The sequence below is a fragment of the Corythoichthys intestinalis genome, chromosome 12 (assembly GCF_030265065.1).
Source record: "Corythoichthys intestinalis isolate RoL2023-P3 chromosome 12, ASM3026506v1, whole genome shotgun sequence".
NCBI lineage: Eukaryota > Metazoa > Chordata > Actinopteri > Syngnathiformes > Syngnathidae > Corythoichthys > Corythoichthys intestinalis.
In genome coordinates this window covers 30636077-30649553 of record NC_080406.1, presented here as the reverse complement: position 1 = coordinate 30649553, position 13477 = coordinate 30636077, and the positions used below count along the sequence as shown (strand labels likewise).

General features: G+C 41.1%; 2 protein-coding genes and 1 long non-coding RNA gene across 5 annotated transcripts in view; 1 reads left to right on the top strand and 2 right to left on the bottom strand.

Annotated features, from left to right (window-relative positions):
- Window positions 1-6829, bottom strand: part of pla1a (phospholipase A1 member A) — a 19081-nt gene extending 12252 nt beyond the window's left edge. Inside the window, exons 1-7 of one of the 3 annotated variants that reach the window (XR_009066314.1) lie at window positions 6458-6826; window positions 4231-4438; window positions 3980-4157; window positions 1735-1843; window positions 1559-1660; window positions 1300-1392; window positions 948-1112 (exon numbers count right to left, since the gene is read on the bottom strand). Coding sequence is in view for 2 of the 3 variants with exons in the window: in XM_057852315.1 (XP_057708298.1) it covers window positions 948-1112; window positions 1300-1392; window positions 1559-1660; window positions 1735-1843; window positions 3980-4157; window positions 4231-4438; window positions 6458-6521 (919 nt within the window). In the remaining variant the exon portion in view is untranslated. Of the gene's footprint in view, window positions 1-947; window positions 1113-1299; window positions 1393-1558; window positions 1661-1734; window positions 1844-3979; window positions 4158-4230; window positions 4439-6457 lie in introns of all 3 variants that reach the window. The other 2 variants (XM_057852315.1, XM_057852314.1) reach the window with 2 other exon arrangements.
- On the top strand, window positions 6806-13477 carry LOC130926956 (uncharacterized). The gene is made up of 4 exons (XR_009066317.1): window positions 6806-6920; window positions 7389-7526; window positions 11952-12105; window positions 12972-13477. It is a non-coding gene; the product is annotated as an uncharacterized LOC130926956 (long non-coding RNA).
- hsd3b1 (hydroxy-delta-5-steroid dehydrogenase, 3 beta- and steroid delta-isomerase 1) lies at window positions 7611-13227 on the bottom strand. The gene is made up of 3 exons (XM_057852318.1): window positions 12965-13227; window positions 11966-12130; window positions 7611-8830 (listed from the first exon to the last, which is right to left on the bottom strand). The coding sequence occupies exons 1-3, from the start codon at window positions 13119-13121 to the stop codon at window positions 8022-8024; spliced, it is 1131 nt and encodes a 376-aa protein (XP_057708301.1). The 5' UTR covers window positions 13122-13227; the 3' UTR covers window positions 7611-8021.

Sequence of the window (13477 nt, the reverse complement as noted above, 5' to 3'; positions counted from 1 at the left end):
TCCAGCTGAGTCGCGGGACACTGGAGGTTGGGGACACGAGCGGCTGAGCACGGTGGCGTGGGCTATGCTCGGCGAGCAGCACGGACTCAACGGCATTGTCCACTGCACTGGTGGTCCCAGTCGTTCTGCTCGGTCGTCCAGCATCTGGCATCCTGGACGCCCAGTCGGTCGTCTTCCGCCGATGCCCCGGCCGTGCGGCCCGGTCGTTCGTTCCGTTGCATCGGGTTGGGGGTCTTACCAAATGCGCTACTGCCCTCCAGTGGTTATTGCTTTAAAATGGATTTTCAGCATTATGCTTTGGAGCTAGGTTGAATCAGAACCTAGAGATGTCTCTTGTTAAAAAAAACCCCTAAAAGACGTATAAATACATCTTTGGGACACTGAAACAATTAAAAATAGAATGTATTTATACGTTTTTGGGAGCAAATGAGTTAATGTTTTTTCAGCACTTCAAATGTAATAATTATAAGTTTTAAACATGTTACTGTCCCACTGAAATATTTTTAATCAAGAATAAAGTAGAAAAATGCTCGTCTTTATTAGATGCTCTATCGATTGAGTCCACTCAAATCCGCTCAAGCTGCTCACTTACACACAATGAGTTGCCACAGCAACTGTTTAACAAGTTAGACGATGACTGACACATGCGGCGCTTTGATGCTTAGGCTTCCTGGCAACTGTGGCAAGATCAAACTTAAAATATCCGTCAATCATCGTTAACTTTGATAAGCAGCTCCAGTGCACTGCCTGACCAACAAAGAGCAGGGAGAGGGAGAGAGGGAAGGAGGGAGGTGGAGTGAGCCCACGCGATCGGCTCGGGACAGCTCATCCGTATTTTTTTTTTTTTTTTAAATTGAAAAAAAATCCGTGATGGACTGAGGGTGCAAAGTTTGAAACGCCAAGTAGCGAGGGATCACTGTATATTCATTTTTGCTTTAATCACTCACCAATGGTCGGACATTTTCCATTAAAAGCGTCACAGTGACGGCAGCGTCCCTGCAGGAAGTTTTGGTAGCTGTCACACGGCACACCGCTCAGGCGGCATGATGAGTTCAAAGCACTCATATAAACATGCAGCGCCCTCATGTGGTCGCAAATCACGTAGCCATACACTGCAAAGAAGACAAAAGCCCTTTTCAGACATGCGCTCAAGTCCGGTAATGTTACAGTTCAAATGGATTGGACGTCTGTCATCGTCAATGCCAACGAATGAGTTAAAAGGTCAATTTTTGAAACGTTTCACATTTCATTTCTTTTTCTTAACAATATTTTGTACATTTCACAAAAGGAGTAACTCACCAGAGGAGAATCGGGAACGCGCGCATCCCGTCTGGTCGTTTCCTCCGTTTAGGAAGAAGTCCACGTGGCCAACCGGGATGGAGATGCCAAAGTCTGACAGGTTGCCAAAATAAGTATCACTCCCAATGTTACAAGGAGGAACTCTCTTCATGTGTATTTGTTTTTTAATATGTCAAAGACAAATGTGAGCTGTTGTCTTTCGAGGAAATTACATCTAAAGAGGCATTTTTATTGAAGTTGAATACAACTTGTGTCTTACAGTCCGAGTCGGTGTGAATGGCATCGACAAACTGTGCGTCGGAAGGGTCCAGACGATCAAAGGTGTCTGCACCCTTAAACATGGGACCAGCAGGGTCCAAAGCTGGAAGGTAAAAACAATAAAAGAAATAGAACTGATTGTAAGCCAAAATGAAACACATTTCAGTCAACGTTTACCTGTGATTCTTCCAATCCTTCCCTCGAAAAGCGTTCCCACAAATCCGGCCACATGTGCCCCTAAACTAACGCCGATGAAGTGGAATGACTCCAGCTTACACCCCTCTTTCTGGTTAAGGAAAGCAGGAATTATGTGAGGATAAGGTACAGTGTTACAAAAAGAAAATCAACAAAGTATGCATAAAAAAATTGCGATTTTGCCAAAAGAACGTCAAAGAGAGAACAAATACTGCTCCAAGGACAAAGTCATACAACTAAGACAAGATATGCATTGTTACAAATGAAAGTCATAAATTAGGATTTTTTTATGTGGCGAGCTGAAGACAAGTATACAGGTAACACAATGTTATAATTACTTATGAAGTTTGTTGCAATAAGAGAAAAATATGTGTTGCAATGTTTTGTGTAAAGATAATATTAAAGCCCATAAAGTGTTGTAGGCCAAGAGGAAAGCCATGAATTATGAGAAAAGAAAGTTGTAAGAAATGGGTCACAAAGTATGTGATAAAAATTGTAATGTTCTAAATAAAATTAACAGAAAACTAAGAGATATTTCATAAAATAAGTGACAAAAAGTTGTAATGCTACAAGGTTAGTCATACAGTAAATTGACCAAATCACAACCACATATTTTTCTGCCATTCAAAATGAATAGAAAATTCGGACGTGCATAGCCCCCACTGGCACGGCCTTACATGGGTGCCAGTTGAATGTAAATGTGCTGTAATGGTAAGTGTATGGCCAAAAATCACAGCCACACGTTTTTCTGCCATTCAAAATAAATTGAAAATTTGGACATGCCCAGCCGTCAATGGCATAGCCTTACTTGGGTGCCAAATCAAATTTATTTCTATAGCCCTTTACAAAAACCCAAAAGGCCCTAAAAGTGCTTTACAACAAAGATAACACGGTTCGTGATAAATAAAAGACTGGAAAGTACTATACTATGACATTAAAAAAACAAAAACAATGCGTCATGATAAAAGTCATAACAGCAAATAAAACAATAAAACAGACAAAATCCAAAAGCATTAAAACACTGAAGAAATAAAACTAGGCTACCCTTGTTGAAAAAGCGAGTCTAAAAAAGTGTGTCTTTAACCAAGATTTAAAAAGGCCTAGATTGGTCATGGTGAGGATTTCAGGGGTAGGCTATTCCACAACCTGGGGGCAGCAACTGCAAAAGCTGGCCATAACCCCCCCCCCCCCCCCCCATTTAATCTCGACCTCGGAACTTGCAAAAGAAGCTGGCTGGTAGAACGAAGAGCCTTGCCAGAGTTACGGAGGGTTAAAATCGCCGACAAATAAGGAGCCTGGCCATTAATAGAATTAAAAACAAACAATAAAAGTTTGAAATCATTTCTAAAATGGACTGGAAGCCAGTGGAGCGATGATAACATGGGGGATATATGCCAGCTGAACGTCAATGCGATGTAATGGTAAGTGTATGGTCAAAAGTCACAACTACACGTTTTTCTGCCATTCAAAATGAATCGAAAATTTGGACGTGCATAGCCGTCAAAGACATGGCCTTACTTGAGTACCAGCTGAATTTCAATGCGCTGTAATGTAAAGTGTGTGGTCAAAAATCACAACCACACGTTTTTCCTGCCATTCAAAATGAATGGAAAATTTGGACGTGCATAGCCGTCAATGGCATGGTCGGGCATGGCCTGTAAAAATGCCATATACCAAAAAAATGCTATATACAAAAGCATAGCCCTAAAGTCATTTTGCCACTTATAATAAAATGCCATATACAGTACCAAAAGCCATTTTGCCACATACCAAAAGAAATGCCACTTACAAAAATCCATTTTGCCACATAATAAAAAAAATTCCAAATCCCAAAATCCATTTTTATATACATTTTGTACTCTGTAAGACTCCCGAAAAAAGTGGACGAGGAAGTACTGTAAAAAGTACAACACCATAATATGTTCAGAACTTTTGTTGACATGGAAAAAAAACTAGTTTTTTTTGTTATCGGATCGGGACTCTGTATTGGCAGATTATCAAAATCAGGTGACTCGGAAAAAAGTTTTAACATTATTAGAAGATGGTCATGAATACAAAATGGTATGTTACGAGGAGTCATGAGTCGTGAAAAAAAGTTGACATTAATATTTGAATCATAAATGTAGTAAAAAATTTATAATGTTACAAGAAAAGTCATGAATTTAAAAGTGTAGTAACGTTATGAGAAGAAAGTCCCAAATTATGAGCGAGTTGCGGGTTCGTTGACCTGCAGGCGGCTGATGAGGCTGGATATGTGCAATGCCACTTCCTTGTAGCCGTCCACCACCAGGTTGTATGCGAATGAGGCGCGGTAAACCCAATCGGCCATCAACACGTTGGCGTCCTCCGCTTTCAGCAACGCTTGGGCCAGATCTAAAACCCAGCCGGGCTTGCTGCCCAATGCCCTGTCCGCACCCAAACAAACACAACAACGTTATGGTGGTCTTCAACCAATCTCAAACAGTAAACTGCCCGTACCTGTAGCCGTGTACAATGACCTTAGTGGGCCGCGTGGCGTTGAAGGTGGTCCCCGCCGCCTTCTGGAAGACGAGAGCGCACCCCGGGCGCTCTCGGGTCATAAGCAGGTAGCGAACCTGAGGCTGCGTCCTCTGCTGTCTCAGCTGGCGGTACTGTCGCCACGTGGTGTTGCTCATGTCGACACATTCTTCCGCCCATGCTTCCAAACCTACATGTTGGCGCGATGCCATTTTTATGTGATGACAATAAACAACAATAGAGCCGAAACGATTACTCGAATAATTTGAGTAACTCGATTTAAAAAATTGATCGAGGCATTTTCTCCGCCTCGAGGAGTCGTTTAATTTTCCCAGCTCTAGGCAGGAAGTTTTGCCTGGACTGCTTTTAATGCGGCACAAGGCACTGACGTCACGTGCGTAGAAGAAGAAGGGAGAGAGGGCGGATATATTTGATTTTAACCACGCATGACTATAGAGTTAACGATGAAGAAGCCGACGAAAGCGGAGAAAGAGACACCCAGAAAAAACAGAAAATGTCAAAAGTGTGGAAGCATTTCAAGCTGGAGACCAAGGCGAACACTGTTTCATGTATATTCACTGTAAGACAGCGCTTGAATAACTTTAGCCCCGCCAGGCCCCGCTACCCAGGGCCCCGCCGACGCTTCGGCACCCCCTGGCACCACGCGACCCGCACGTTTACGCCGAGCGCGGGGGAGCGATACTCAGGACAAGGTAAAATGAAGTTAATGTAGCGCTAATAAATAAGATTAACATTACTGTACCATGCTAAAGTAAAGTTTGCCCTGTGGAGGGTTAGGTTTCTATTAATTATGACTATTGCCGATGCGTGGCTAATGTGTATTTCATACAGGATTTATTTAATCGGTAAAAACACAGCACTGTAGAGCGATGAGGGTGTAAAATAAAAACATAATCGGTAGTCATTGATGGATAAAACACCAAGTAGCACTGGTGCCTTATGTGTTCCAATACAGTAAGTATCATACATTTATTTTGAACACTGCAAAAACTCCAAATCCTATCGGACTAACAATTTAGACTTACACTTAGAACTTAATTAGAAGTAAAATAGCTTGACATAAATGGAAATTCAACTGAAACTTTAAAATTGAACTTTTAAGAGACGTGTGTTATCAAGCGTAATGACAATTTTAGGTTAGGAATAAGTATTTTTTTAAATATAAGATCTTAAGGTTTTTGAGTGAAAGCAGTGAATGTGTTTTATCCGTGGTACTGACCCACCACCCACGGTCCCAGGCTTCAACTGTAATGGTCCCAGGCTTCAACTGGGACCGTGTGCTTTGGTCAGATGAGACCAAGATTGAGCTTTTTGGCAACAAACACTCTATGTGGGTCTGGCGTGCCACGAAAGATGCGCATTTTGAAAAGCACCTCATACCCACTGTGAAGTATGGGGGTGGGTCAGTGATGCTGTGGGGCTGTTTCGCTTCCAAAGGCCCTGGGAACCTTGTTAGGATGCATGGCATCATGAATGCTTTGAAATAGGAGGACATTTAAAATCAAAATCTGTTGCCCTCTGCCCGAAAGCTGAAGATGGGTCGTCACTGGGTCTGTGATTAAGAGAGATTCTGCAAAGAGGAATGGCTGAAGATCCCTCTTTCTGTCTTTTCCCATCTTGTGAAACATTATAGGAAAAGATTAGGCGCTGTTTTGTTGGCAAAAGGGGGTTGTACAAAGTATTAACACCTGGGGTGCTAATAATTGTGACACACATTATTTGATGTCAAATAATTATTTCTTTATGTGGGATTTTTTCCCCACTGAATAAATGCACTTGTATTGAAGGTTGGATTTTTCTCTTTTTTCCATTAAGATCCCATCTTACTTGAATTAAAAAATATATTAGAAGCTAAAAAACTCATTTTAACCAGGGGTGCCAATAATTATGGAGGGCACTGTATATTGCCATATGATTTAATTGTCTACACTACTCTAAATTTAAATTTGATTTACACGATAATTGTAATTTATTTATACTTATCAACAAAATATTTATTCAAAATTTTGATTTTTATTGCTTCCACCGATGTATTTCATGATATATATTTTTTACGTTATAGATTTATTATTTCTTAGTACATTATCTTTGCCTCATTTAGTCACTTTTTATTTATTTATTTAAATAGCTTAAAACGTCATAAAGCTGACCCTATTTTGAATAAAAAGTCCAAGGGTGGATGACTTACCTTGGACGCCGTGGACCAGCAGAAGAGAGAAGAACAGCAGGACGCTTTTGTCCGGGGGGCACATTTGCGGGAGTTAAAGGGAGCTTAACGGTGCTCAGCTGCTCAGTGTGACCGCTCCACAGTGATCGGCTTTCGGTTTCGTTGTCACACAATAGCTGACGGCCAGGAAACACCGTCAACAACCACAAAACGCCCAACAGGAATAACTCCTCCTAAACTTCACTCTCGTTTTACGACAATTTGCGGGACTTTTAATGCATCATAACTCACGTCTGAGTCGAGTGGACAGGAACGCGATTGGTTGTTGACTTCCCCGAAGCTCACGGCTGATAGGTCGCCTAAGGACACGTCACTTGGTAAACAAACAAAATGGCGGTTCCCGCCAGCAATAGCTAGCATAACCATGGTAACCAAATTGTTTAATTTGGTAGAATGCCGTGAAAAGACTGATGGCAACTTTAACGTGAGTGTTAAAACAATTATTCTTTATATTTAATAAATTAAAATTAAGCGGGCCTCCTCTTAAAGGAGCCTTAAAGGCTGAAAAGTTAAATCTGTGAAAACAATTTTTTTTAACAAGAACTGGGTCACATATCTAATTATAGTGTTTTCTATAGTCGCAAGAAACCAGTTTATTGTGTGTGTTATGTTTCCTGACATTTTTCTTAGTATGAGTGATTTTCAGGGTTTGAGCGGAAAATGCACATTAACCACTGAAATGTAAATTTAATTATATTTGTCATTGTTTTGCAATTTAGCGTTTCTTATCGGCCTAGTTATTCCACTCCCCCCTCCAATAACTTATGCTTTCTTGTCAGATACAATGAAAACAAACAAAGAAACAGACACAAAAATATCATTTTAAACTTATAATAATAATAATTTTTTTGTGTGTTTTGTAAAATGCCTAATTCTATTTTTGTATTTTTAGCATTTGAGTGTTCATCACCACAACCATTTGATGTCCAGCTTGCTGATCAGTGACGGCCTGTTGAAATCAGTGACATGGACTCTGGCCTAGTTCCACCCAGACGTTCGTGGGTGGATGATCGTGTTTATGTGTGGGCAGGTGTGTTTTTGTGTATGTGTTCCAGATCAATGTCGTGTGAACAGCTGTTTCCGTGTCGTAAGGACAAAATAACAACTAGAGATAAAAGATTTAATACTTTAATACATTTATGTCACAACAGGAACAGTGACATTTTAGGTCAACTCAAGAAACTGTCAATGAACGCAACAATGAAAATATTGGTAGAAGAGATTTAAATTGTGTGTTCATGTGCACCTATTTAATGGTAAAAGTCTAGCAACCACAGCGGCCAGTATTTTAATGTAAATTTAACCTTTTAAAAAAACAAAAAAAACAAACAGAAAACTGTTTTTCCTTTGTTTTAATGCTGGGTGGGTACCAAAGAAGTTTTCTTTGACGTTTAACCTCAGGCTACTAAGGGAGTTTTACCCTCCTAAACTACACATTCTGATAATATGTTTGTGTGTGTTGTTTTTTAAGCAAGCCTCTTTCTTTGAAATTTAAACTTTGACCAGAACAACGAAACTGGCCTTTTTATTTTTTCCATATTTCCTGGCGCTGAATGGGCAGCTGTTGCGCAAGCCACTGGGTGGTGTTACTTCGCGCTTGCTGCCAGGTGTACTTAGGCGTGTAACCCAGCTCACGTTTGGCTTTGTCGTAGGAAAAGCTGAAGGGCGTGTTGAGCATGGTGAGCAGCTGCCGGTTGATGGGCGGCACCACCCGGCGGAAAGGCCGAAGCATTAGGCACACCATTTCCCACAGGAAACAAAACACGTAGAACAGGGGCAGGGGCACCATCATCCTCTCCTGGATGCCGAAGCCCAGGGGTGACATGATGGCGTAGTTGAAGTCTGAGTAGCTGATGTGCGGCGTGTCGTCAGACACAAAGTAAAACTTTCCGCCTACGTCCGCCCGGCGCTCGGGGTCCTTAAGGCAGCGGGCGGCCTGGAGGTGGGCGACCGCCACGTTACCTACATACACCGGGTTGACTTTGGCCTCTCGTTGGGACATCCGGTAGAGGACGTCCCCATTGCGCACCCCGTCCGCCATGTGGCCCAACAGGAAACGGCAGTCTTCCCCGTAGATGTACATGGGCCTCAGGGCGCAGGTGGCCAGGCGCCCGCCATCAGGCAGCCACTCGCCGTGGTACTCCAGGGCACGAACCTCTGCTTCCTTTTTGGTCCTGCTGTAGGATGACTTGAGGGCGCAACGGTAGGCCATGTCCTCGTGGCCATTTACCACCGGGTCGCCTTTCAGGTTGGGGCCCATCACCTCGACTGTGCTGGTGTAGATGAAAGAGGCCACATTCTCCTGGACACAAGCCTCCAGGAGATTCTCGGTCCCTAAAACACCAAGCTTGCGTCAACTGGGCCTTCACTATATTTCGTTAGAACATTGTCTTTGCAATTTGCCAATGTGCAACTGTCCCTTCACAGTCACACAATTGCCTTTTTGGGAACCCATGTCAGGTTCGGCTTGGTAAGTTTTGGTATCATTTTGGCTAGATATGCCTTGTTGCTTTGACCTTTACAGGTCTGTGCTGAGTGTTATTCACACTAAATGTAACTTGTAGCGTTAGCATAGCGATTGCGTTAGCATTAGCATTTAGCGTGGCAAGTGTCTTAAATTCTTGGAAAACTTTTTATGTACAGGTCGTGTCGTCCAGATGAGTTTAATTAATTGAAAATAATCTACTGTTTTCCTGCTATGCGTGTATAATCATCATGTCCTTGTAGACTACAATTATGTGCTCGTCTGTCAATGTTCATTTAAAATTGTCGGAAACCCTTTATTTATGTATTTATTTATTCCTGGTATAAAGGTTTTGAAGTTTACAGACGAAAAAATGTTGAGTAATTGTCGACTAAAACTAGATGAAGACTAGATGATGTTTTCATTGACTAAAACTAGATGTAGGCGAACACATTTTGAAATTACTAATTTATGACTACGACTAATAAGTATTTTCGTCCAAAAGACTAAGACAAAAACAAAAGGGCTGCCAATAACAACACTAATATTGCAATATTGCAATCTGTCACAAGACCCCAAAAAGTTGCAACGTCATTTTTTTCCGATATCGTCAGCCCTACGATAACCATGAAACAGCTTTTTAATGGATAAAGACTTGACTAATAGTATATTTAAGTAGATACCCAAAATGTTGCATAAATTGGAGTTTTTGGGGCCGTTTACTTGGTGACGCTGTGACACCAAGACGCAATGATAACATTGTGGAATGGTCTTGCTTATATGTAGTGACGGCGAAAACGAAAGGCGAAGACACTAGCTTTTGATTCTGGCCTCTGAAGCGTAACGATTCGATTTAGGGGGTTGCTCCACAGTTATGTAAACGGTATGCTCTCGCGCCGATGACGCCAGTACCCGTACACGTCATTTTGGACATGAGCAGTCGCTGCTACTAAACATTCACAGCAGCAAACATGGTGGAAAGTCAGCTTGTTCTTTGTGTGGTGTGCCAAATGTTCGCGTTTGTGCGCCTTTTGAAGCAGAAGCTTCTGATATTTTAGCATTTTACAAAAAAAAGCGTGTGTACGCCATTGCTTCGAGTGGGCAGGTATGTTGTCTACCGATTTGAGGAGGTTGTTGTCAAGGAAGTGTCGCCTTGTAAAACTGCTTTGCCCCCTTGGGTCTGGCTTAAATACTACATCCTTTTCACACGGAATTTCGACATCGTTGAAACGGAGATGCAACTGTAAATGCACACATGAATATGAGTATCGTTTTCTATTGTTTTTGTCGGCGCATCACCATGTGAACGCCCTTCCAGTTTTACCTCATTTGCTTTTGAATCTGATAGCCCCGCTGCCCTGGAATTGTCCAAAATCAACAGAAAAAGACAATCAACAAGAAGTGGCCAGAGATCAACAGGAAGTGACTTGAATAGTTGAAATCCACCCGGAAGTGACCCAGAATTCCCTGAGAGTTTACCGGACGTGACCCAAACTCCAGAGCACTTGCCCTGGAAATGCACCAAAATTAACAGGAAAAAGACCCAAAATCCATAGTGACTGACCAGAGATGAACAGATAGTGAACCAGAAAATCCCTCAAATCACTCATGATTAAGCCTGTCGCAATATGCAATAATTCCATTTATCGCACATTAAATGAAAACGAAGGCGGTAATTTTTCCGCTGCGATTTATCGCCTCGCATGCACGTCCGTGCGCGCGTGCGGCAGATGTGCTGTTCAAAGTTCGGCTTCCTTGTTACCAACTACGCAAAATGCATCTTCGATCCGGGTCCGGCAAAAATAGCGCCGGAGCCAATCTGTTCCCATTATATGCTATTGTTCAACATATACCGGCCGCGTCAGTGCTCCGGATTGACTGCGGAGTCATGGCTTAGGCTATTTTCTATTTTTGCCGGAGACGCATCCGTCAAAATGGGCGGAGCTGTGCCTGGAGTCAACAGCCCAGTTGCTTATTCACAGTTTAACCAGCGAGCATGGACGAAGAAGGCTCCATCATGGAGGTGGAAAGTCACAAAGTGATTTATGATGCAGCAGATCATCATTAGAAGGACAACATTAAAAAGGAAGCCGTATGGTGTCCTATTATATGTGTTTTTCTGGCAATGATATCAAACACACGACGTGCTGACAACTTTGTTTTTTTATTAACACATGGCGCTAACAACATTTCCTCAACCTGAGGCTCTCGGCAGGCTGTGTGTCTCTCACTGCCGCGTCACTTGAGCAAAACATCATCACCGTTGCGTGCGCTTCAGGGTGCCTTGGAAAAAATCCAATCAAAATATTACACATAGAACACCATAGCAGAAGCTATGAGGGGAAAAGTTTTAATTTGCCTAAATGCTTAAGTTATTAAGCGCAATTAATTTTTTTCTTGAAAAAGACATTAGTTTTATTCTGTGTTTCTGTACGGTATCAATATTGTTGTTGTTTACTTAAAAGATGCATGTTCTATTGTTTCTAGTTGTGATTTCTTAAAAAGTATTATTGAATTTAAGAGTAAACATTTATTACGTTTAAATGGGTGCACTTGATCTATTAATACTGTATATACTGTATTCTTATTGTGTTAGTGTAAATTAGTTTAAAAAAAAATGGGGGGGGGGGCGCAATAATATCGCATATCGCACTGATTTATGAGATAAATTATCGCACACTAAAATTTGTTATCGTGACAGGTCTACTGATGATGTCAACAGGAAGTGATCCTTTATTGCCCACAAATCAATCAAAATAAGGAAAGTTAAGAAAATCCACTAGAGTTCCTGCACAGTTAGAAATTGCATTTTCTAGTTTTCAAAATTTGTTATTCATTAACTGCAGCCCAAAATGCAGTTCAAATGGATCGGGCATCTATTGCCGTCAATGGCACTGAAATATCGCAATTCATTGCTAGTTATCATGGTTAAAATGGATTTCATATCTATTGCTGTCAATAGCAGTGAATGAGTTCAGCATCTTTTTGTAGGTTTACGAGTGTACCTTTCACATTCACTCCATATATCTCGCTGGGCTCGACGGCCTCTGTGACGTCGATGATGGAGGCGATGTGGAAGACTAGTGTGGCTCCCCGACACGCCTTCCTCACAAAGTCGGCGTCTCGAATGTCGCCCTCAAACACTGTAAGTTTAATGTCGCCACGGATTTCTGAAACAAAGTGAATTCTTCATTACAACATCAATGCTACAAATATGGAATTGTGTCAAAATGAGTTATTTTGTGTGACATAATTATTTTTGTATTCCGCTCACCCACAAAGAAAAAAATCTCTACGTTTTCTTTATATATTTTTTCTATGAGAATACCTGCAAAAAACCTTTGACACTTTCAGGGACAGTGGTGACTATAGTGGAAATTTTTCAAAAATTGTGTCTTTTACGGTTTATAGAGCAAGTGAGTATTTTTGGTAATAAAAAAAGCGGGATTTTTTGGTCATGTAAAAAAACTTTTAGCAAATATTATTTTATTTTTATTCATGATTGTATTTCTATTTTTTATGATTATAAATAAACTCATAAATGAACACATTGTTAGTAAAAACTAAATGTATACAATTCAAATGAATAAAAAGAGAAATACACACTGATTATGGTCCATATTAAGACACTAAGTTGTAGTTTTTTTTCATAGTTATTTACCTAATTGCATGTCATTGATGGCGATAGATGTGAAATTCATTTAAACGGTGAAGACTGGCTGTGAAAGCTCATCTTTCAGTGCCATTGATGGCGCTAGACGTCCAGTCCATTCTGAATGGGAGGAGGCGAATGAACGTTTGTTCTAGCGCCGTCAATGAGTTAAAAGTTTAAGGTAGAAGTAATAACAATGTAGGTAAAATGTTCTTCACACAAAACCTTTTTTGCTGTTAGTTTTTTTGTATTGCTTTTTTGTATTGACTCTGATTGTCAACTGTTAACTATTTCTCTCTTTTTGACTGAAAAAAACCCTCAAACATTTAGTAAACGTTCCCTGTTTTGTCACCTTGCAGGCTTTGCAGCACCTCCTTTTTGACGTTTATGTCGAGGAGCCGAACCTCGCCGATGTTTTTCTCCTGCTCAAGCAGCATCTTGATCAGCGTCTTTCCCAGGAAACCGCATGCTCCTGTCACCACGCATACCTCGCCATCCAGGGATGACATCGCAGATCCTCCGCAGCGCAGAAAAATAAGAAAGAAGGAAAAGAAGAAGCGGGACTAGAAGTGAGTGAGCTGGCTGCCGTTTCTTCTTTTTTATGGACAAGGATTCTTCCAAGAGGGGAGGGGCCAAGCAACCAGTGGGAAAAAAAAATCATGAACATATTCATGTGTACTTCTAACACACACCCTAATTTCAAACTAAAACCCTGACCTGAAACCCTATTTTGGAATCCTAACCATTGTTTAACCCCTTGATGCCTGTATTTACATTATGATGTAGATATTGTACATATACTGTATGTATAGTGACAATTACATTGAAAAATACAACAAAAAATGGGAAAATCTTGAATCTTGAA